The sequence below is a fragment of the Danio rerio genome, chromosome 10, assembly GCF_052040795.2.
Source record: "Danio rerio strain M-AB ecotype USA chromosome 10, GRCz13ab, whole genome shotgun sequence".
NCBI lineage: Eukaryota > Metazoa > Chordata > Actinopteri > Cypriniformes > Danionidae > Danio > Danio rerio.
This window is the reverse complement of record NC_141030.1, coordinates 122,501-140,000: the sequence shown is the minus strand read 5'-3', so window position 1 is coordinate 140,000 and position 17,500 is coordinate 122,501. Positions and strand designations below refer to the sequence as shown.

Sequence of the window (17,500 nt, the reverse complement as noted above, 5' to 3'; positions counted from 1 at the left end):
CCGCCCTGAGTATAGTTAACCTGCAGCCACAGCAGACCTGCAGTGTGGGAAGCGCATGCTCAGTGATGTACAGAGCTTAAAGTCTGCCTGCGCTGCACACTGACACACCTGACACACCTGATCTGACAGTCCTCCTGCTTACTGCTGTTTTCCCTTCATTAACGGCGGTGAACTGCATTATGGGATGTTGATCTCTGCTCTGTCCACTTCTGATGTTGAAAATTCCCCTGTACAGTTTAACAAAGAGACTTGTACTGACATTTTAGTGGTTTTAAATAAAATAAGGAATAATATCTAGCGCAGGGGAGCTCAATCCTGTTCCTGGAGATCTCCCTTCCTGCAGATTTCATACCCATATCAAACACACCTGCCTGTAATTATCAAGTGATGTTCAGGTCCTAATTAATTGGCTCAGGTGTGTTTGATATGGGTAGCAACTGAAATCTGCAGGAGGGTAGAGTAGATCTCCAGGAACAGGATTGAGCACCCTGATCTGGAGGAATAAGAGTGTAGAAGAGCAGAACACGAGCTGCAGTATATCCGCATGAAAATCGAAAAGGAACAGAGAGCAAGATCCCATAATGCAGCTCAAAAGCAGAAATAAATGAGCAAATAAACAGGAGAATCACCGAACACTGAGATGTTTGGCATGCGGTGTGTTGTGCGGTGTGTTGCCGCTAATGTCAGTCGAGCAGATGAACACTTCATCACGACCTGCCCTGCGCCTTCCTTCATCATTAATAAACTCTGCTGAAGAGCACACTGCTCTGCTATTCCGCTTTGGGGAAGTCGAGAAAAGCCAAGAGCAGATATTTTCTTAATTGTCGGAGCAAAAGTAAATATTCCTCCGCCCTGCTGGAGCGCACAGCCGAGCGAGAGCCGACACACACCCGCTGCGGAGACTGGAGCTCCTGTGCCCTGACCACAGCTGCTCAAACCCATGCCGTCCTGCCGTATATCTGCACTGTGTCTAGTGGACATCATTAGCACAGACGCCTATAGAGTCCACACACACACACACACACACACACTCTCTCACTCCAGTTCCTCAGGAGTGTGTTTGGCCATATATGAGAATATGCGGCTTTCTGCGCTTCAGGAGCGAATGCGGCTAAACACATCACTGAATATAGTTTAGAATTAATCAACTGATAAAGCCTGAATAAACATTAGTTTAGAAGCTGAAACTTTATTCTTTTATAAACAAACTTTGTTTACATAAATTATAATTAACATGAAAACTGTACGACTATTGTAAAAATATATGGAATAATTTACAGTGAACAGCCAAAATAATTGATCCGCACAGCAGGCTTACTTAAAGACTAATTAATCTAAACATCATGCTTATTTCACCAGAAACATGTTGTGAAATTATAAGTGTTTACTGATGTTATAACGACGTGAAATAAATGCGTTTTAGTAGCCTATAATTATTAGCGTTAAACACACCGTTTGTGCACGGGATCTTACTATCTTAACCTTAACGTACACCTAATCCTAAACTGCAGTGTGTAAATATTAAAGCTATTTTGTTTTGTTTGGATAATTAACTAATTAAACTCTGGTAAGGTGTTGTGGTGCGCATGCTGCACTCATGCCGCAACATTCCGATATGAAGAGCAGAGCTGAGGAGATCTGAGATCGGCTTTGTCGGACTCCTGAAGAGGCTGAATAGAGAAAGTGAGCAAACACCGCCGTGAATGAGCTCTCCACAGTCTCCACACACACTATTATATGTGACATTCTTCTGCGTGTGTGTGTGCGTGTTATCTCCTGGCCTCGTGTTAAACTCTTACCTGTGACAGGCCCAGGTGTACTGAAGCGGTCTCTGAAATGTACAATATTTTACCGTCAGACGCGACGACAAACACAAACCCGTCCAGCGTCTGAAAATACAGATAACACAGCATTAATGAAACACACACACACACACACACTTTCGAAGAGTTCAAATATTAATCAGACGCAAGAGAAGGCTGTCATGTGTTTGTTAGAGAGTCGCACCTGCAGCAGGTGAGAGCCCAGATCTTTAGCCATGATGTCCAGAGGACTGACCCGCGCAGACTGACCCCAGGCCTCTCCCAGACCTCTCACACAAACACACACACACACAGAGAGAGAGAGAAACACACACACACACTCGTCACACGCACTTGTGAAAATAACAACACATTCCAAAACAAATCGCCGAGTCCTACAAACAGATCGCGGACTCTCATGTGAATTATTGTTATTATCGGGCTTTATTTCGTATGAAGACTAATATTTTGTGGGTTAAACTATTCTTTTTTTATTGGCCAATTTAAATCGCGCAGTTACACGGAGGAATTAATCTCGAAATTGTCGGGAGTATTTTTTTCTATGGTGTTTTATAATAAATAGGCCTACATAAATTATCCCGATGTCAACGAAAAAAATTAATATAGGCCTGTGTGTGTGTGTGTGTGCGTGTGCGCGTGCTTTAAACTTAATATATAAAACTGACTATTTGCTTTTTAGTGCGACACATTTTGCATTATACGTGTCGTGTGTATAACCTAAAATAGTAAACAAAAATGACACTGACATAAATCCATGTACAACATTAAGGCTGAATCTACAGGCTCTGTAACATCAGCATGAGCACTATTTTTAGTTTAATTGTGATCATTTATTCAGTGTTTCACTGTAAGATCAGTTGTCATGTATTTATATGAAATATTTTGAGCAGCGACGGAAAATAAAGAGTAAATACTGAAGCCGTAGATTAGCCTTACATTATTTTGAGCAAATAAACATAAATTAATCATCACAAACGAACGGAAAGTGTGTGGAGTCAGTCATGATCTCTGAATTTCTTTAGTTTCTGCATTATAAACCAGAATTCAGTTGATTAAGCACCACATCTGATTGATTGATTAGCATGCATTTAGATAATATTATCTTTATTATTATTATTATTATTATTATTATTATTATTATTGTTATTATTATTATTATTATTATTATTATTATTATTATTATTACTAATATTGGTTGCGTGGAATGGGTTGCGCTAGTTGGCGCATTAATAATGTTGATTTTCATATATTCAGTTACATTTGGATGTAAATATTATTACAAATTAATTTGAAACAATTAAAATAAAGAACTTTAGTGTATTCCGCAGCACTGTACATCTGATGTATTTAGATAATATAATTTGTATTAAATTATACAAATAATAATTGTTTTATTATTAGGCTATTATTGATGTTGCTTTAAATGGTTAAACGTTAGTTAACGCATTAATACTGTACATTTCTATTCATTTAAATATAAATATTGATGTAAATATTTACCGAAACATAATTAAAATATTTGAGCAACAAATAAAAAGGCACTGCATGTGAGACGAACTTAAACTGAATGTGAGTTCAAGTTTCCACAGTCTCCATTAAAGCAGACTCTCAGCAGTCGATATGGTCTCACCATCGGGGAAGACGGCGCGCATCTTCAGGTAGCTGGTGGTCAGCCGGATGATGGACGCCTTGTCCAGCTGAGAGGTGATGGCGGAGGGGAGCGGCAGCAGCTTGGCCAGCTCGTAAAATTCACCATTTTCCTTTTCTCTTCGTGTCTTCGCGGCGTTCTTGGACTTTTCCTTCATTTCTGGTTTATTGAGTAGACCGACACGAGCCGTAAAGCGTCGCCGACCTCCGCTACTCTCCGCCGGCCGCTAAAGGCATGCTCACCGCCGTCCGTGTCGGTCGGTTTCACCGTTTCTGTGTCCGGGTAAACCCGCCTTTATGGATAAGACATTTAATCCTGGCCTTTGTGAATTAATTAAAACGACTTCACTGCTAAAACACTCCTTCGACATGGACGAAACTATTTGCACAGTTTTTTCGCTAAATGCAGCCGTCTGAGAACTTTTATACGCGGAGAGGAAACTGAGCCCCGTTTACCGAACATCTCGAGTTGAGCCTGAAGATTCAGAAAAGACAGCGGTACAATAACCCGTTACACAGCGCTAATTACAGACTGATGTCAGACGGCCACTCATCAGATAAGCTCTGAAGAGGAGTTCACGGTGATTCGGCTGATCCATCAACCCCAGGGGGCTCGAGTTTAACTTTTACATCGCTGTTTATTCCTCCTGACGACCGAATATTCCGACCAGAGACCTCCGGTGCCCTTCAGCCCTCCACTTATTCAGCGCTTATTCTCCATCTGAGGGAGAGAGGGATGGAGAGAGAGAGGGAAGAGAGGAGGATCAATGGACTCGTGACGTCACGGCCACTTCTGTGTCCAGAAGCGGCTGAGTTTGTTGAATTATGGGATGTCTTTCTCTCTCCACATTAGTTTAATTGTCTCCTCTATTAATGTTCAGTGACCTCAGCGTGCACGCGTCTCTCTCTGCTGTTTCGGGGCGCGCGCGCGGCTCCGAGTCTCTGCAGATGTGTTCATCTATCAGCGCAGACCCAGCGCCGGATTTCTCCAACAAGCCGTGTAGGGCCCCAGGAAATCTGTGGGGACCCAATAAATATCTAGAAGTATAAATTAACTATAAACCACATATAACATCGTTTTCTATCATATTGTGTATGGTGGAGTTAAACAAATACAGTTTTAATCTAATTAATTCTTATTTAATATACAATCAAATATAATATTATTATATATATTATTATACTATGTACTGTTGTGTAATGATAATATCACGAAATAAAATATCCACCATGGAGCAGTCGAGCAGTCAAATTTATAATATAGATTTTAATTTTAGTTGCAAATTCATTTTATGACAATTAATAATTTCAAATGTAAAAATTGCATTAATTTAAGAAGACGAAAAGAATATTGAAAAAACAGCAAAATAAATAAATAATAAATAAAAGCTGAAAGGGTGCATTTCAGGATTTGGGCACTATGGTTGGTCTAACTGACATGTTGAACATCATCACTGCAGCTCATCCTGCTGTTGCAGCTGCCCATGCTGACCGTGTCGAGCTCGGATGATTACTGAGAGGAGCAGAGGATTCTGGATATCTGCATCACTGAAGCACACCGGGTCTCCTGCTCCACCACCGGGATCATCTGCCTCTCAAACCCAAACCTGCGGCCCAGATCATTAAACACAGATTAAATACTTCAATATTAATCTATTAATGAAAGAAAACTGCACTATATGAGTTCATCAACTATTATTATTCATTCTGTAATCACATATTAACATTATAATAATCTAGGGTGTTGCTGTTTGCTGCTGGTCCATTAAAGGTTTTAATGATGAGTTTACTACTGACACGAGCCAGAGACTGCGCCCATTCATTCATTTTCTTTTCGGCTTAGTTCCTTTATTAATCAGGGGTCGCCACAGTGGAATGAACCGACAATTTATCCAGCATATGTCCACAGCAGATGCCCAATACTGGGAAACACTTATACACACTCATACACTATGGACAATTTAGCTTACCCAATTCCCCTATAGCGCATGTGTTTGGACTGTGGGGGAAACCGGAGCACCCGGAGGAAACCCACGCCAACACGGGGAGAACATGCAAACTCCACACAAAAACACCAACTGACCCAGCCGAGACTCAAACTAGAGACCTTCTTGGTGTGAGGTAACAGTGCTGACCACTGCACCGCCTCAGTCTGCGTTTCTGAGCTAAAGCAGATCTCAGTGTTTTGCACAGAATCTGATTTACAGTCAGCCAATCTTACAACATAATCTGCCAATAAAATGTCAGGTCTACTGTTATAGAGCATAACATTAAACATATAACATTTCAACAATATTTATCGTAACATTTGAGTGAAATCGCATTATTTGTGATGCCTTTATACAGTATTACCCTGCTGATCTGTTTTCAGATGAAACTAACTGTGGCCTATTCTCAGTGCAGAGCACGAGGAGCTGCTCTCCCTCAGCGTCGACGCTGCAGCGCCCTCTGCTGTTTACAGGTGCACACACTAATTGTGTTCAGGTGTGAACTATCAGCGCCGCTGTGTGTGTGCGTGTGCGTGTGTGTTTACTGAGGCTGCTGTAAAACACTTCATCATCATCATCAGACACACACTCATGATCCAGAACAGGCTGAGGTGAGTAAACTGCTGTTAGTGGAGGTTTGCTGTGTGTAAACGCGGTCTCTGGAGAGCTTCTGCTGTTCGGCGGCATTAGAGGAGCCATTCATTATGAGGGAAAGCCAGACTGCTGCACCCGCGTGAGTGTGTGTGTGTGTGTGTGTGTGTGTGTGTGTGTGTGTGTGTGATATGTCAAAGCAATGTGAGTCGGAGGAGAAGATAGTTTTGTTTTATGGACTGTTAATTTTAATATTTATATTTCATTATTGATACTGTAACTCATGTGATGAGGGTATATATTCAGTTAAAGACAGAATTATTCCCCTTCCTGTTCAACTTAATTCTTTAGTTTTCCCACAATTTCTGTGTAACGGAGAGCAGATTACTCCAGCACATTTCTAATCATAACAGTGTTCATAACTCATCTTTAATAGCTGATGTGTTTCCTCTTCATCATGATGACAGCACATAATATTAGTCTAGATGTTCTTGAAGACACTAGTGTTCAGCTTACAGTGACATGTAAAGGCTTCACTAGGGTAATTAGGGTAAAGTTAGGGTAATTAGGCAAGTCATTGTATAACAGTGGTTTGTTCTGGAGACAATCCAACACTAATATTGCTGAAGGGGGCAATAATATTGAGCTTAACAACCTATTTTCCTCCACTCAAACTAAAACAAACAGACTCAAAAAGCACAATGGCAAAAGCTTTTCAGGTTAAACTAGATTTAGTTGTTTTGACACATTTAAATGGATTAAACATGAATTAAGTTGCCCTAAAAACATCTCAGGAACTGTGTTATTTCCACACATTTAATTGTAGTTTGAGCTACAGATATATATCTATATACAGCGCATGTGGAGAGTGTTGACTGCTTCACTTATACAGCCTTATTCCACAATGGACTAAACTGATTGATTTCCTCAACATTCTACACACAATCCCCCATATTGACCATGTGGAGAAAGAGTTTTAGAAATTAGCAGATTTATTAATAATAAAAGAGCTGAAGAATCACCTGTACATCAGTATACACAGCCTTTTCCTTCTTTCACGGATGCTCGGTATATCTTTGACTGTATCTATGAACCTTCAGGGATGTTGGTGCCGCTGTGTCGGCCTGTGCCTCCTCCTTCAGCGGCCCTCACCTGCAGATCAGCTGAAGAACAGAATCCACACTGGAACTGATCATTCACTGCAGTTACTGCACTGAAGATGAGTGCTTGCAGACACCAGCTATACGGCTGCGGTTAAACAAGCAAAGGAAGTGTAGGAATGTTCAGCTCCATCTGTTTATTTCAATTCAGCTGCTGCAGCCACTGATCTTCAGTTTAGTGAAGCCGCTGAGCCATTCTGTTCAGTGCAAGAGCTCTGGAGAACACTGGAGAACACTCACTGTGGAGAACACTGGAGAACACTCGCTGTGGAGAACACTGGAGAACACTCACTGTGGAGAACACTGGAGAACACTCGCTGTGGAGAACACTGGAGAACACTCGCTGTGGAGAACACTGGAGAACACTCACTGTGGAGAACACTGGAGAACACTCGCTGTGGAGAACACTGGAGAACACTCACTGTGGGTCACTCAGGAGAACACGGCTCTGCGTCTGTAATATCTCAGAACCTCTGCTGGCCCGGGGACTAATAACTCCTGCTCTGTTTGGTGGCCCCTGCCTGCACTGTGTTCCTGCTGATGGCAGACAGATGCTCCGGAGTGCGTGGGTGTGTGTGTGTGTGTATGTGTGTGAGAGAGAGTGTGTGTTCAGCAGATGTGTAACGTTTCTCCAATCTTCTATTGTCCAGTTTTGGTGAGTCTGTGTGAATTGTAGCCTCAGTTTCCTGTTCTTAGCTGACAGGAGCGGCACCCGGTGTGCTCTTCTGCTGCTGTAGCCCATCCGCCTCAAGGTTGGCCGTGTTGTGTGTTCAGAGATGCTCTTCTGCAGAGCTCGGTTGTAACGAGTGCTTATTTGAGTTACTGTCGCCTTTCTATTAGCTGGAACCAGTCTGGCCATTCTCCTCTGACCTCTGACCTCATCAACAAGGCATTTGCACCCACAGAACTGCCGCTCACTGGAGATTTCCTCTGTGTCGGAGCATTCTCTGTAAAGCCTAGAGATGGTTGTGCATGAAAATCCCAGTAGATCAGCAGTTTGGGTTAGGGTTCAAAGTGTGTTCAAGTGCAGAATATAGAAGTAACTTGTTTATGAGCAAGGTGAAAATATACAATCACAGTACAGTAAAAGGAGAAAAATTAACAATAAATAATAATTAAAGATATGCAAAAGGGGATATACACATTAAAGCAAAATATAATATGATTTACAAACTTCATTTGTTTTAAAGCAGGGGTCTCAGACTCCATTCCTGGAGGCAGTAGCTCTCGACACTTTAGCTCTAACCATCTCCAGCTCACACTTGCTTAATAGTGTCCAGTAGTCTTGAACACCTTGATTATTTGATCAGCTGTGTTTGATTTAAGGTTGGAGCAAAACTGTGAAGAGCTGCGGCCCTCCAGGAGTCCAGTTTGGAACCTGTGCTTCAAAGCTTTTCCCCAACACACAGGACAGATCACGCCTGCAGTTCTCCATGATGGACGTCCAGCACTCTCCAGCCTCCGGCGCAGGACTTTCAGCAGTGAAGATTAAACCACACTGAACTGAACTTCAGCTCTGAACACTGGACTTCACTAGAACTTGTATCTTAAGTGGCTTTGACACAATCTATATTGTAGAAGTGTTACACACACACACACACACACACACACACACACATATATATGTATGAACTGAATCTGACATGACGAGCGCGCCTCAGTCACTGAACACACGGTGGCGCTACTGCAGCAGAAATCACAGACACGCTAAACAGACGCTAAACATGCATTCAGGAGTTAGTGTTGGGTAATTAACTGTATTAATATCCACACTAAAGTCTGACTATAGCTGGACTAGCTGTAGCGTTAACTGACAACACAATGAGAAGATCCTCAGTTCAGTATGGCGGTAATACAGCAGTACAGCACTGTACAGTCCATATCTGCTGTGAAGCTGACACGAATCCCGGTAAATGTTGGTGTTTTACAGCTTTATTAATCAACTCGACCCTTCATGTGTGTCAATCATCATCAGTGCTCACTGTTGACACAATACCGCCGCTGTTGGAGCTCTGCTGGCTGTTTATTGACAGTGTGTGTGAGCTGATAGTGTTCGCTGTAAACACTGTCCGGTTACTCAGATGTTCCTGCGGGGATCAGGACTGAAGCTCCTCCCAGACAAACTTCCTCAAACTCGGGCAGACCTCACACACACACTCACACACACACACACACACGGCCGAATGACGAGCAGATAAGAGTTAAACAGCGAGCTTTGCGGATTCTCCCCCCGCTGGATGAGGCTCGGGGGTCGGCAGGATGTCCTGGACCGAGGCCTTCAGGAGCATTTCCAGGTTATTCTCCCGGAGTAGACCAGCGGACAGCGCGGACTCGGAGAGGTTAGTCCGGCAGAGCTGCTGCTCATGAGTCCCGCTGGAGAAGCTCACTTCTGCTTACACTACACCACTAGTGTACTGTGTTTACTGTGTTTTCTTACTTGGTCTGCTCTGTGCCAATCAGAACACACACACACACACACACACACACACACACACACACACACACACACACATTTCCTCTCTCCAGCAGTCACCGGTGTGTGTGTGTGTTTGTGTGTGTGTGTGTGTGTGTGTGTGTGTGTTTGAGTACAGCAGTGTTGTTGATGATGTGAGGTTAATGATGTCATGGTGCTGTAGTGTAGTGTGCTGATAATAGTGTACTAGTGAGATAGTGTAGTGCAGTGGTGATAGAGTAATGATAATAGTGTGTAACAGTGAGGTGTTCAGGGCGTGTCTCTCTGGAGGGAATCTGATCTCAGTCTACAGGTGAAGAGGCAGGTGTATCTGTGTCTGCAGGTGTATGTGTGTGTGTGTGTGTGTGTGTGTGTGAGAGTTCATCACAGGTGTTTTGCATACTGCTCTGTTTTGTTTGTTTTCCTCAGACAGGCTGAGGCTGATGGATCCACATGTACCTGTAGTGTTCCTGAAGATGGTGCAGATCAAACACCTGGAAAAGCAGCAGCACAGGTAATATACCAGACACACACACACACTAGTGCTGGCAGAATATGTCGATACGTGTGTACTGTGCATATTTATCTTGTATATGCATATAAAAACAAACCTGCAGGTATAAATCTGAAAATGTTTAGTTATAATTAAAAATGTAATACTTATATCAGATACAAATTATATATGAATACACATGTGAATATTTAGCTATTGTGTGTGTGTGTGTGTGTGTGTGGTTTGTACCTGGTATGTTTTTCTCTGTTGATATGGTGCATGCAGAGAGTGTTGATAGCGCTTCACTGTTTCCACATTAGTTTATGTTACAGTCTTATTCTAAAATGGATCAAATTGATTGATTTCCTCAACATTCTACACACAATCCCCCATAATGACAATGTGGAAAAGAGTTTTTGAAATTGCTGCAAATTGATTAAAAATAAAACACCTGATAAATCACCTGTGCATCAGTATTGACAGGCTTTGCCGTGAAGCTCTAAGTTGAGCTCAGGTTCATTCTGTCTCCACTGGTCATTCTGGAGATGTTTTATCAGCTTCATTGGAGTTCAGCTGTGCTCAATTCAGCTGATGGACATGATCTGAAAAGGCTACACCTGTCTATATAAGGGCCCAGGGTCGACAGTGCATGTCAAAGCACAAACCAAGCATGAAGACAAAGGAACTGTCTTCACAAGGTTGGGGAAGGTGACAGAAACATTTCTGCTGCTCTGAAGCTCCAGTGAGCACAGCGGCCTCCATCATCCGTCAGTGAAGATGTTTAACCAGCAGGACTCTTCCTAGAGCTGGCCGGACATCTAAGCTGAGTGATCGGGGGAGAAGCGTCTGGGAGGTGATCAATAACCCGATGGTCACTCTGTCTGAGCTCCAGCGTTCTTCTGTGGAGAGAGGAGAACCTTACAGAAGGACAACCATCTGTGCAGCAATCCACCAATCAGGCGTCTGTATGGTAGAGCGGGCAGACGGAAGACACTCCCCGCCTGGAGTTTACCATCTGAAGGACTCTCAGAGCATCAGAAACTAAACTCTCTGCTCTGATGAGACTCAAACTGAACTGTTTGGAGTGAACGCCAGGCGTTACGTTTGGAGAACAGCAGGCGGCGCTCATCAGCAGGCTAACAGCATCCCTACAGTGAAGCATGGTGGTGTTGGCATCATGCTGTGGGGATGTGTTTCAGCAGCAGGAACTGGAAGACTAGTCAGGATAGAGGGAAAGATGAATGCAGCGATGTACAGAGACATCCTGAATGAAGACCTGCACAAGAGTGCTCTCCACCTCAGACTGGGGCGACGCTTCATCTTCCAGCAGGACAATGACCCAAAGCACACCGCCAACATATCAATGCAGCGGCACAACAACAACAACTCGGTGAATGTGCTCAAGTGGCCCAGCCAGAGCCCAGACCTAAATCTTATTAAACATCCCCGGAGAGATCTGAAAATGGCTGCACACCGTCACTTCCCATCCAACCTGATAGAGCCTGAGAGGAGCTGCAAAGAGGAACAGGCAAACAAAAGACTCGAGGCTGTAATCACTGCCAAAGAAGCATCAACAGAGTCTAGAGCAGGCTAGAGAAGGCTGTGAACACTGATGTACATGTGATTTTAGAGCTTTTTATCTTTAATCAATCATCAACAATTTCAAAAACTCTTTCTCCACATGGTCATTATGGGGGATTGTGTGTAGAATGTTGAGGAAATCAGTGAAGTTAATCCACTGTGGGGTAAGGCTGTAACAGAAACACGTGTGGGAACAGTGAAGCGCTGTCAACACTCTCCACATGCGCTGGATTCTCTGTGTCTGCTGTTGAATCAGAGCACATCAGTGGTGTTCGGGAGGGAAGGGGTTAAGGGTTTGTGTGTGTGCTGGAGGAGGAGGAGCGAGGGAGACACACACACAGATATATAGAGGGGTGTGTGTTTCCGGCTGCTGCAGACGGCTCTTCTCTGTGTTTCAGTGTTCTGGCAGCACCGGAGGGCATGAGGGTGTCTCCGCAGCCCCCCGCGCCCCCACAGCGCCCCCTGCGCACACACTCCCGCTCCAGACCAGCCGGACAGCGCACACACATACTCTCAGCAGCACTGTGGAGCCGCCCGGGGGCCGGTCACAGCGCACACACACACAGTGAGTCATCTGCCTTATCAGACGCCGGCATGAGTGTGCTTTAAATGTGCTTTATGGGGACGCTAGTGTGTTTAATATGAGGGGGGGTAACTCAGTAAATATGCCTGATCAGGTTTATGAGGACACTGCCCACATCCCATAATGAACATGAGCAGAAATCTGAGGAAAGAGGAGCCTGTAAACCACATATACAGCAGTGTGTGTGTGTGTGTGTGTGTGTGAGAGACTAGTTCCTCAGACAGAAGAGAAATGAATAATAAATGATGTGCAATCTTAATTTAATGATTGTCTATGTAAACGAGGCGTTTCTCTGTGTGGTGTGTTCTGTTTTATCTGTGTGACGGAGAGTGTGTTTGTGTGTGTCTGAGTGTGTGTGAGAGAGAGACGGAGTGTGTTCTGTGACTCCGACTGTCCTCATTACATCTCTGTGTGTCGGCACCAGTCAATGATGTCATCAGTCATGTGAGGATGGCGTTGTGGATCACTCACACACACACACACACACACACACACACACACACACACACACACACACACACACACACACACACAGAAGCTGCTGATTGACTGAATGATTCTCCTCTGCTGATTGGGGATCATATCAGCACTTTATTGAGCTGTAAACACGGCTTCTGTTTGTCACTGCGCTCTCCTTACAGCAGCTTTACAGCTCTGTGTGTGTGTGTGTTTATGTATGTGTATCTACAGGGGCTGGACAGTGAAACTGAAATCCTGCTGTTAGAGTGCAGTAGATGATCAGCTGCTGTAGCTCCTCCTCCTCAGTGCTGTAGGTCCTCCTCCTCACGCCCTATTCACACGGGGCTTCAGCGTCAACGCTTGACAGAGGGCGTGTCTGAAGTTGGAGCTGAAACGATCGTCATAGAAGCGTCAGCCAATGAAATTCAGTCAGCAATAGGCCACTGTCTGAGCTGTGTATTTGCATACAGCGATCTGATTGGCTGACGCTTCCGTCGGCGCTTGAAAAGTTGAGCTGGTCCCAACTTCTGCAGCGAGGAACGCTTCTGAAGCGGCGCCGACGGATCCACAATGCAGTTCGGCAACGCCTGACGTCACCCATTCAAAGTGAATGGGAAGCGTTGACGCTGACGCCCCGTGTGAATAGGGCGTCAGTGCTGTAGCTCCTCCTCCTCAGTGTAGTGATTGACAGACAGGAGTCCTGCACAGTGGTCAGAGGGGTTGTGAGCTGTTCTTCTTCAGAATAGTGTTCAGGTCACTGCTGATGCTGCTGGAGGAAAACCTCTCCTGACTCGCTCCCCTAAAACAGCCCACAGTGCTCAATAATGTTTAGATCTGGGTACTGTGAAGGCCATGGGAGATGTTCACCTTCACTGTCATGTTCATCAGAGCGCTCTGTCTCCAGTCCTGCTGTGTGTGTCGCCGCATCATCATCCTGACACACACCACCGTCTTCAGGATACTGTGTCTGACCCATCGGGTCACATGCTCCTCCAGAATGGTTGGGTAGTCGTTGGCAGTGACCCAGCGCCCATCTAGCACCAGTATTGGTCTAGGGAATGCCATAATATTGAGCCCAAACCATCAGTGACCCCCCATGCTGGACTCTGGGCATCAGCGGTCTGGGTGGGCCGCTTCTGTGGGGTTCTCCACACCGTAACTCTCCCGCATGTGGGAAACACACTGAAGCTGGACTCATTGAGGTGCACATTTAACCCTGCAGTGTATATATATATATATATAGTGTGCGTGTGTGTGTTGTTTGTTAAAGGTGAGCTGGTTATGTAGCTCTGATTAAACACACACACACACACACACACACACACACACACACACACACACACACTCCTCCTCCAGTGCTGTACTCTGATCATAACACACATCACAGTGTTTGAGTCTGAGTATAAAGCCTCCATTCTCTCCCCGTCTGAGCCGCGCTGACGCCTGCGTTTCAGAAGTGTGTATTTATATCTCAGAGGCCAGTGCTGCAGTGCATGCTGGGAGATATTGTGCCGGGCGCTTGCTGTACAGTAGTGCTGTGTTTATGAGCTCTTCTCAGGTGGAGTTCTGCTTCACACTCTCTGATGCTCCTCATCATGGAGGATTATATATGAGGAGGAGGAGGATGATCACACGGCTCTCAGGAAACCTTCCTATTGGTCAATCACAACATTTAAACAGATATTATTCTCACATCTGCCTGCATCACTCATCCCTCATCTGAATATTTGATGTTATTAACTAGACGAGTGACTAGACTTTCACTGGGATTTTCAGACTGTTCATTTATTCCAAAACAGTGTTGTTATTCAACTCATGATGAAGGAAATGCAGAAATCACTTCTAGAAGGGCTTTAACCCCAGTAGTGTGTGTGTGTGTGTGTGTGTGTGAGTGTGTGTGTGAGTGTGTGTGTATCTCCAGCAGCCTGTAATGCTCATCATGAGTGAACTGTGTTTATTATAATCAGACTTGATGCAGAATCACTCTGATTGGCATTCCCCCTTTGTACGTGTCATCAGAGGGGGAAAGCCCCGCCCACAAGTCTCCATCTCATTAGCATGTCCAGCAGGCCTGAGTGAGAAGCAGCCGTCTGTCCATTAGCCATTAGAGTGTTTGAGCTGCTGAAGATGATGTCAGCGGAGACTCAGAGGATTATAGATGTAGAGTTCTAGATGAACAGAGACAGGAGCCACATAGACTGACAGAAGCATCAACACACACACTGAAGCACACACACACCTGAGCAGCACTCACAACACACACACTGAAACATAGCTGTCTGTAGCTCCGCCCTCTTCTGAAAAGAGCACAATCTCATTTGCATTTAAAGCGACAGTCACCAAAACACCACAATGAGGATCACAGCCTGAAAGCGTCAGATTCAGAGAGCTGGAGGACAACATCTGTGTGCTGTTCTCAGCTCAAACACACACACACACACACACACACACACACACACACACACACACACACACACGTCCTTTTCTTTCATTTGAAATAATTTGATGTGTGTTTGTGTGTTTGTGTGTATGTGTGTGTGTTTCTACAGCACATTGATTGAATGTTGGTTGTTTTTGAACATGCTCTTCTTATCGGGGGAACGTGACTCTGTGTGTGTTGTCAGATGAGGTGATGATGTCTGCTGTGCCGACGGCAAAAGTGTAAATGTTGCTGATGACTATATAGAGGAGGCACATTACTGCCGGTTTGCTTCAGTGTGACAGCACAGAGCTCCTCTGATGTCTTGAGCGTGTGCATTAAAGGGTCAAAACAGGGATTTAAGTGTTTGACATGAACATAAAGAGTGTTTAATGGGGCTGCTGTCACTTTAAGACATTATACACTGATAATGCATTAAAATAATGCGTGCAGCACAACAACTGGATGTGCATTTTGGAAATATAGCATAAAGCACTGCCTAATAAAAACATCAAGATGCACAAAGTCTTTAAAAAAACGCATGAAGACACAATAGTAGCACACACCTCTCTGTATCTGATACGGCTAAATGCAGAAGAACTGTGCTGTAAACAGCTTTAGGGAGTAAAAGGCATCAGTCCGTCTCCACAGGGCTTCAGTATTCTTCTTCTTCTTCTATTATTATTCCCTCCAGAACTGTCTTGAGCATCTGTCTGCGCTCCCGTCTCACTCCTCCAGAAGCCTCCTCATTCACCGTGTTCGTTGCGTTTGGTGTTCTGAGGCTCAGCTCATTCATTAGAGCAGCACAGTGGAGAATCCCTCAGCTATTTCATATCTGCGTCAGTTTATTTTGGCTTATCGGAAGGAAGCGCTGCTTTGTTCACAAGTGTTGAATGCCACAATCAAGTGGTGTAATTCAGATCTTTGCATGGGAACAGAGCTAATGTGTGTGCGTGTGGAACTGTGTGCCGTAGCTTATCTTCTTTCTCTTCTGTTTTCCTTCCACAGATCTGCTGAAGATGGAAGTGAAGCCATAGACATCAATGCCAAAGAGCTGTTGGAGGAGAAGCGACGCTACGATCTCTCCTGCCCCCCTGTGGTGACCTACGGCACGTACCGAGGCCTGAGGGAAGCAAGAAAACCAAAGAAGAAGCATAGCATCGAGCTTCATTCCCCCATATGTGAAGGAGACGAGCCTGCACACCCCGAGCAGACCTGCTGTTTCACTGTAAACACCATGAGCACGGACCTGCAGGAGAGTCCCAGTGTGCTAAACCAGAGCTCTCCTCCATGGACACAGCAGATGGAGGACGTGTTGTTGACTCAGGGGGTTTTACTAGCCCAGGATCCCACTGTTGAATCTCCAGCACTCCCTCATCCCACATACTCAAACTGGTCCATTACCTGTGTAGAGATGGAACCAGTCTACACACTCCCTCAAGCAGAACCAAGACCACCCAAACACCTGGTGTACACCCAACAGGAGCATCTTGATCTGAACGCTGCGCCAGAGACCCAATCAAACACACAATCAGCCTCCAACACACACCGTCCACACACCGCTCACACTCCAGAACCCGAGCAGAACAGTGCGGAGGTGTGTGTAGTTGCAGACAGGACTGATGATCGGCAGGAGTCTGATCCCGAGCCAGTGGAGCGGCAGGCTGGGGTGGAGGAACAGCTCCTGCGGGAGGAGTCTAGACTGATGGTGGACGGCATCTTGGCCAGCGCTCTCTCCGCTCTGCAGGAGATGGAGGATTCAGAGCGAGGTGTCCTGCTGACCGTCGAGCTTACCTCAGAGTCAGGTCTGATGGAGGATAACAGAGCTGCAGATGCAGAGCTGCAGTGCGGCGTGGATCCATCCGGCCGGACTGCGTCTGATGTACTGGAGCCACCAGCAGGTGCTCTGGGAGACTGCAGCCGCTCCCTGCCTTCCTCCGGGTACGAGTCCATCGCCGGCTCCGACTCCGACATCAGGGGTTTTGTGTGCGCAGCATCTGAAGTGTGTTCTGCTCCTGCTGCGGTCAGCTCCCAGAGCCAGAATCCGGCCCGTGTTGATTATTCCTGTGAAGGGAAGAGTGCGGATCCTGCTGAGATCAGATCAGTCCACAGCCCTGCCTCATCAGAGGAGTCTCTCTTTCAGGAGAAGCATGCGGCTGATGTTTGCGTGTGTACAGACAGCAGTGTGAATACGTCTCAGGATACAGCCACGGAGCATGTGTTGAGCAATAACTGTGGACACTCTCCGCACGGTGCTGCAATATCAGCGGATCAGGAGCGTCTTCAGCAAAGCCAATCTCTCAG

The 17,500-nt window shown here is 45.3% G+C and overlaps 2 protein-coding genes across 8 annotated transcripts in view; one reads left to right on the top strand and one right to left on the bottom strand.

The window, feature by feature from the left end:
- sim2 (SIM bHLH transcription factor 2) overlaps window positions 1-4,164 on the bottom strand; it is a 12,564-nt gene extending 8,400 nt beyond the window's left edge. The window contains 3 exon segments of one of the 2 annotated variants that reach the window (NM_131836.1): window positions 1,800-1,889; window positions 2,008-2,090; window positions 3,454-4,164. In NM_131836.1, the coding sequence (NP_571911.1) occupies window positions 1,800-1,889; window positions 2,008-2,090; window positions 3,454-3,628 (348 nt within the window). In that variant the 5' untranslated portion in view covers window positions 3,629-4,164. 2 annotated transcript variants of the gene reach the window in all.
- Window positions 4,165-5,952: 1,788 nt separating this feature from the next.
- The window catches only part of LOC101882057 (beta/gamma crystallin domain-containing protein 3), a 19,319-nt gene continuing 7,771 nt past the window's right edge, over window positions 5,953-17,500 (top strand). Inside the window, exons 1-4 of one of the 6 annotated variants that reach the window (XM_087269890.1) lie at window positions 5,953-6,069; window positions 10,091-10,175; window positions 12,134-12,300; window positions 16,205-17,500. The exon at window positions 16,205-17,500 is cut by the window's right edge and continues 1,003 nt beyond it. In XM_087269890.1, the coding sequence (XP_087126016.1) occupies window positions 6,050-6,069; window positions 10,091-10,175; window positions 12,134-12,300; window positions 16,205-17,500 (1,568 nt within the window). In that variant the 5' untranslated portion in view covers window positions 5,953-6,049. Of the gene's footprint in view, window positions 6,192-9,322; window positions 9,549-10,090; window positions 10,176-12,133; window positions 12,301-16,204 lie in introns of those variants that run through there. The other 5 variants (XM_087269889.1, XM_087269888.2, XM_087269892.1 and 2 more) reach the window with 5 other exon arrangements.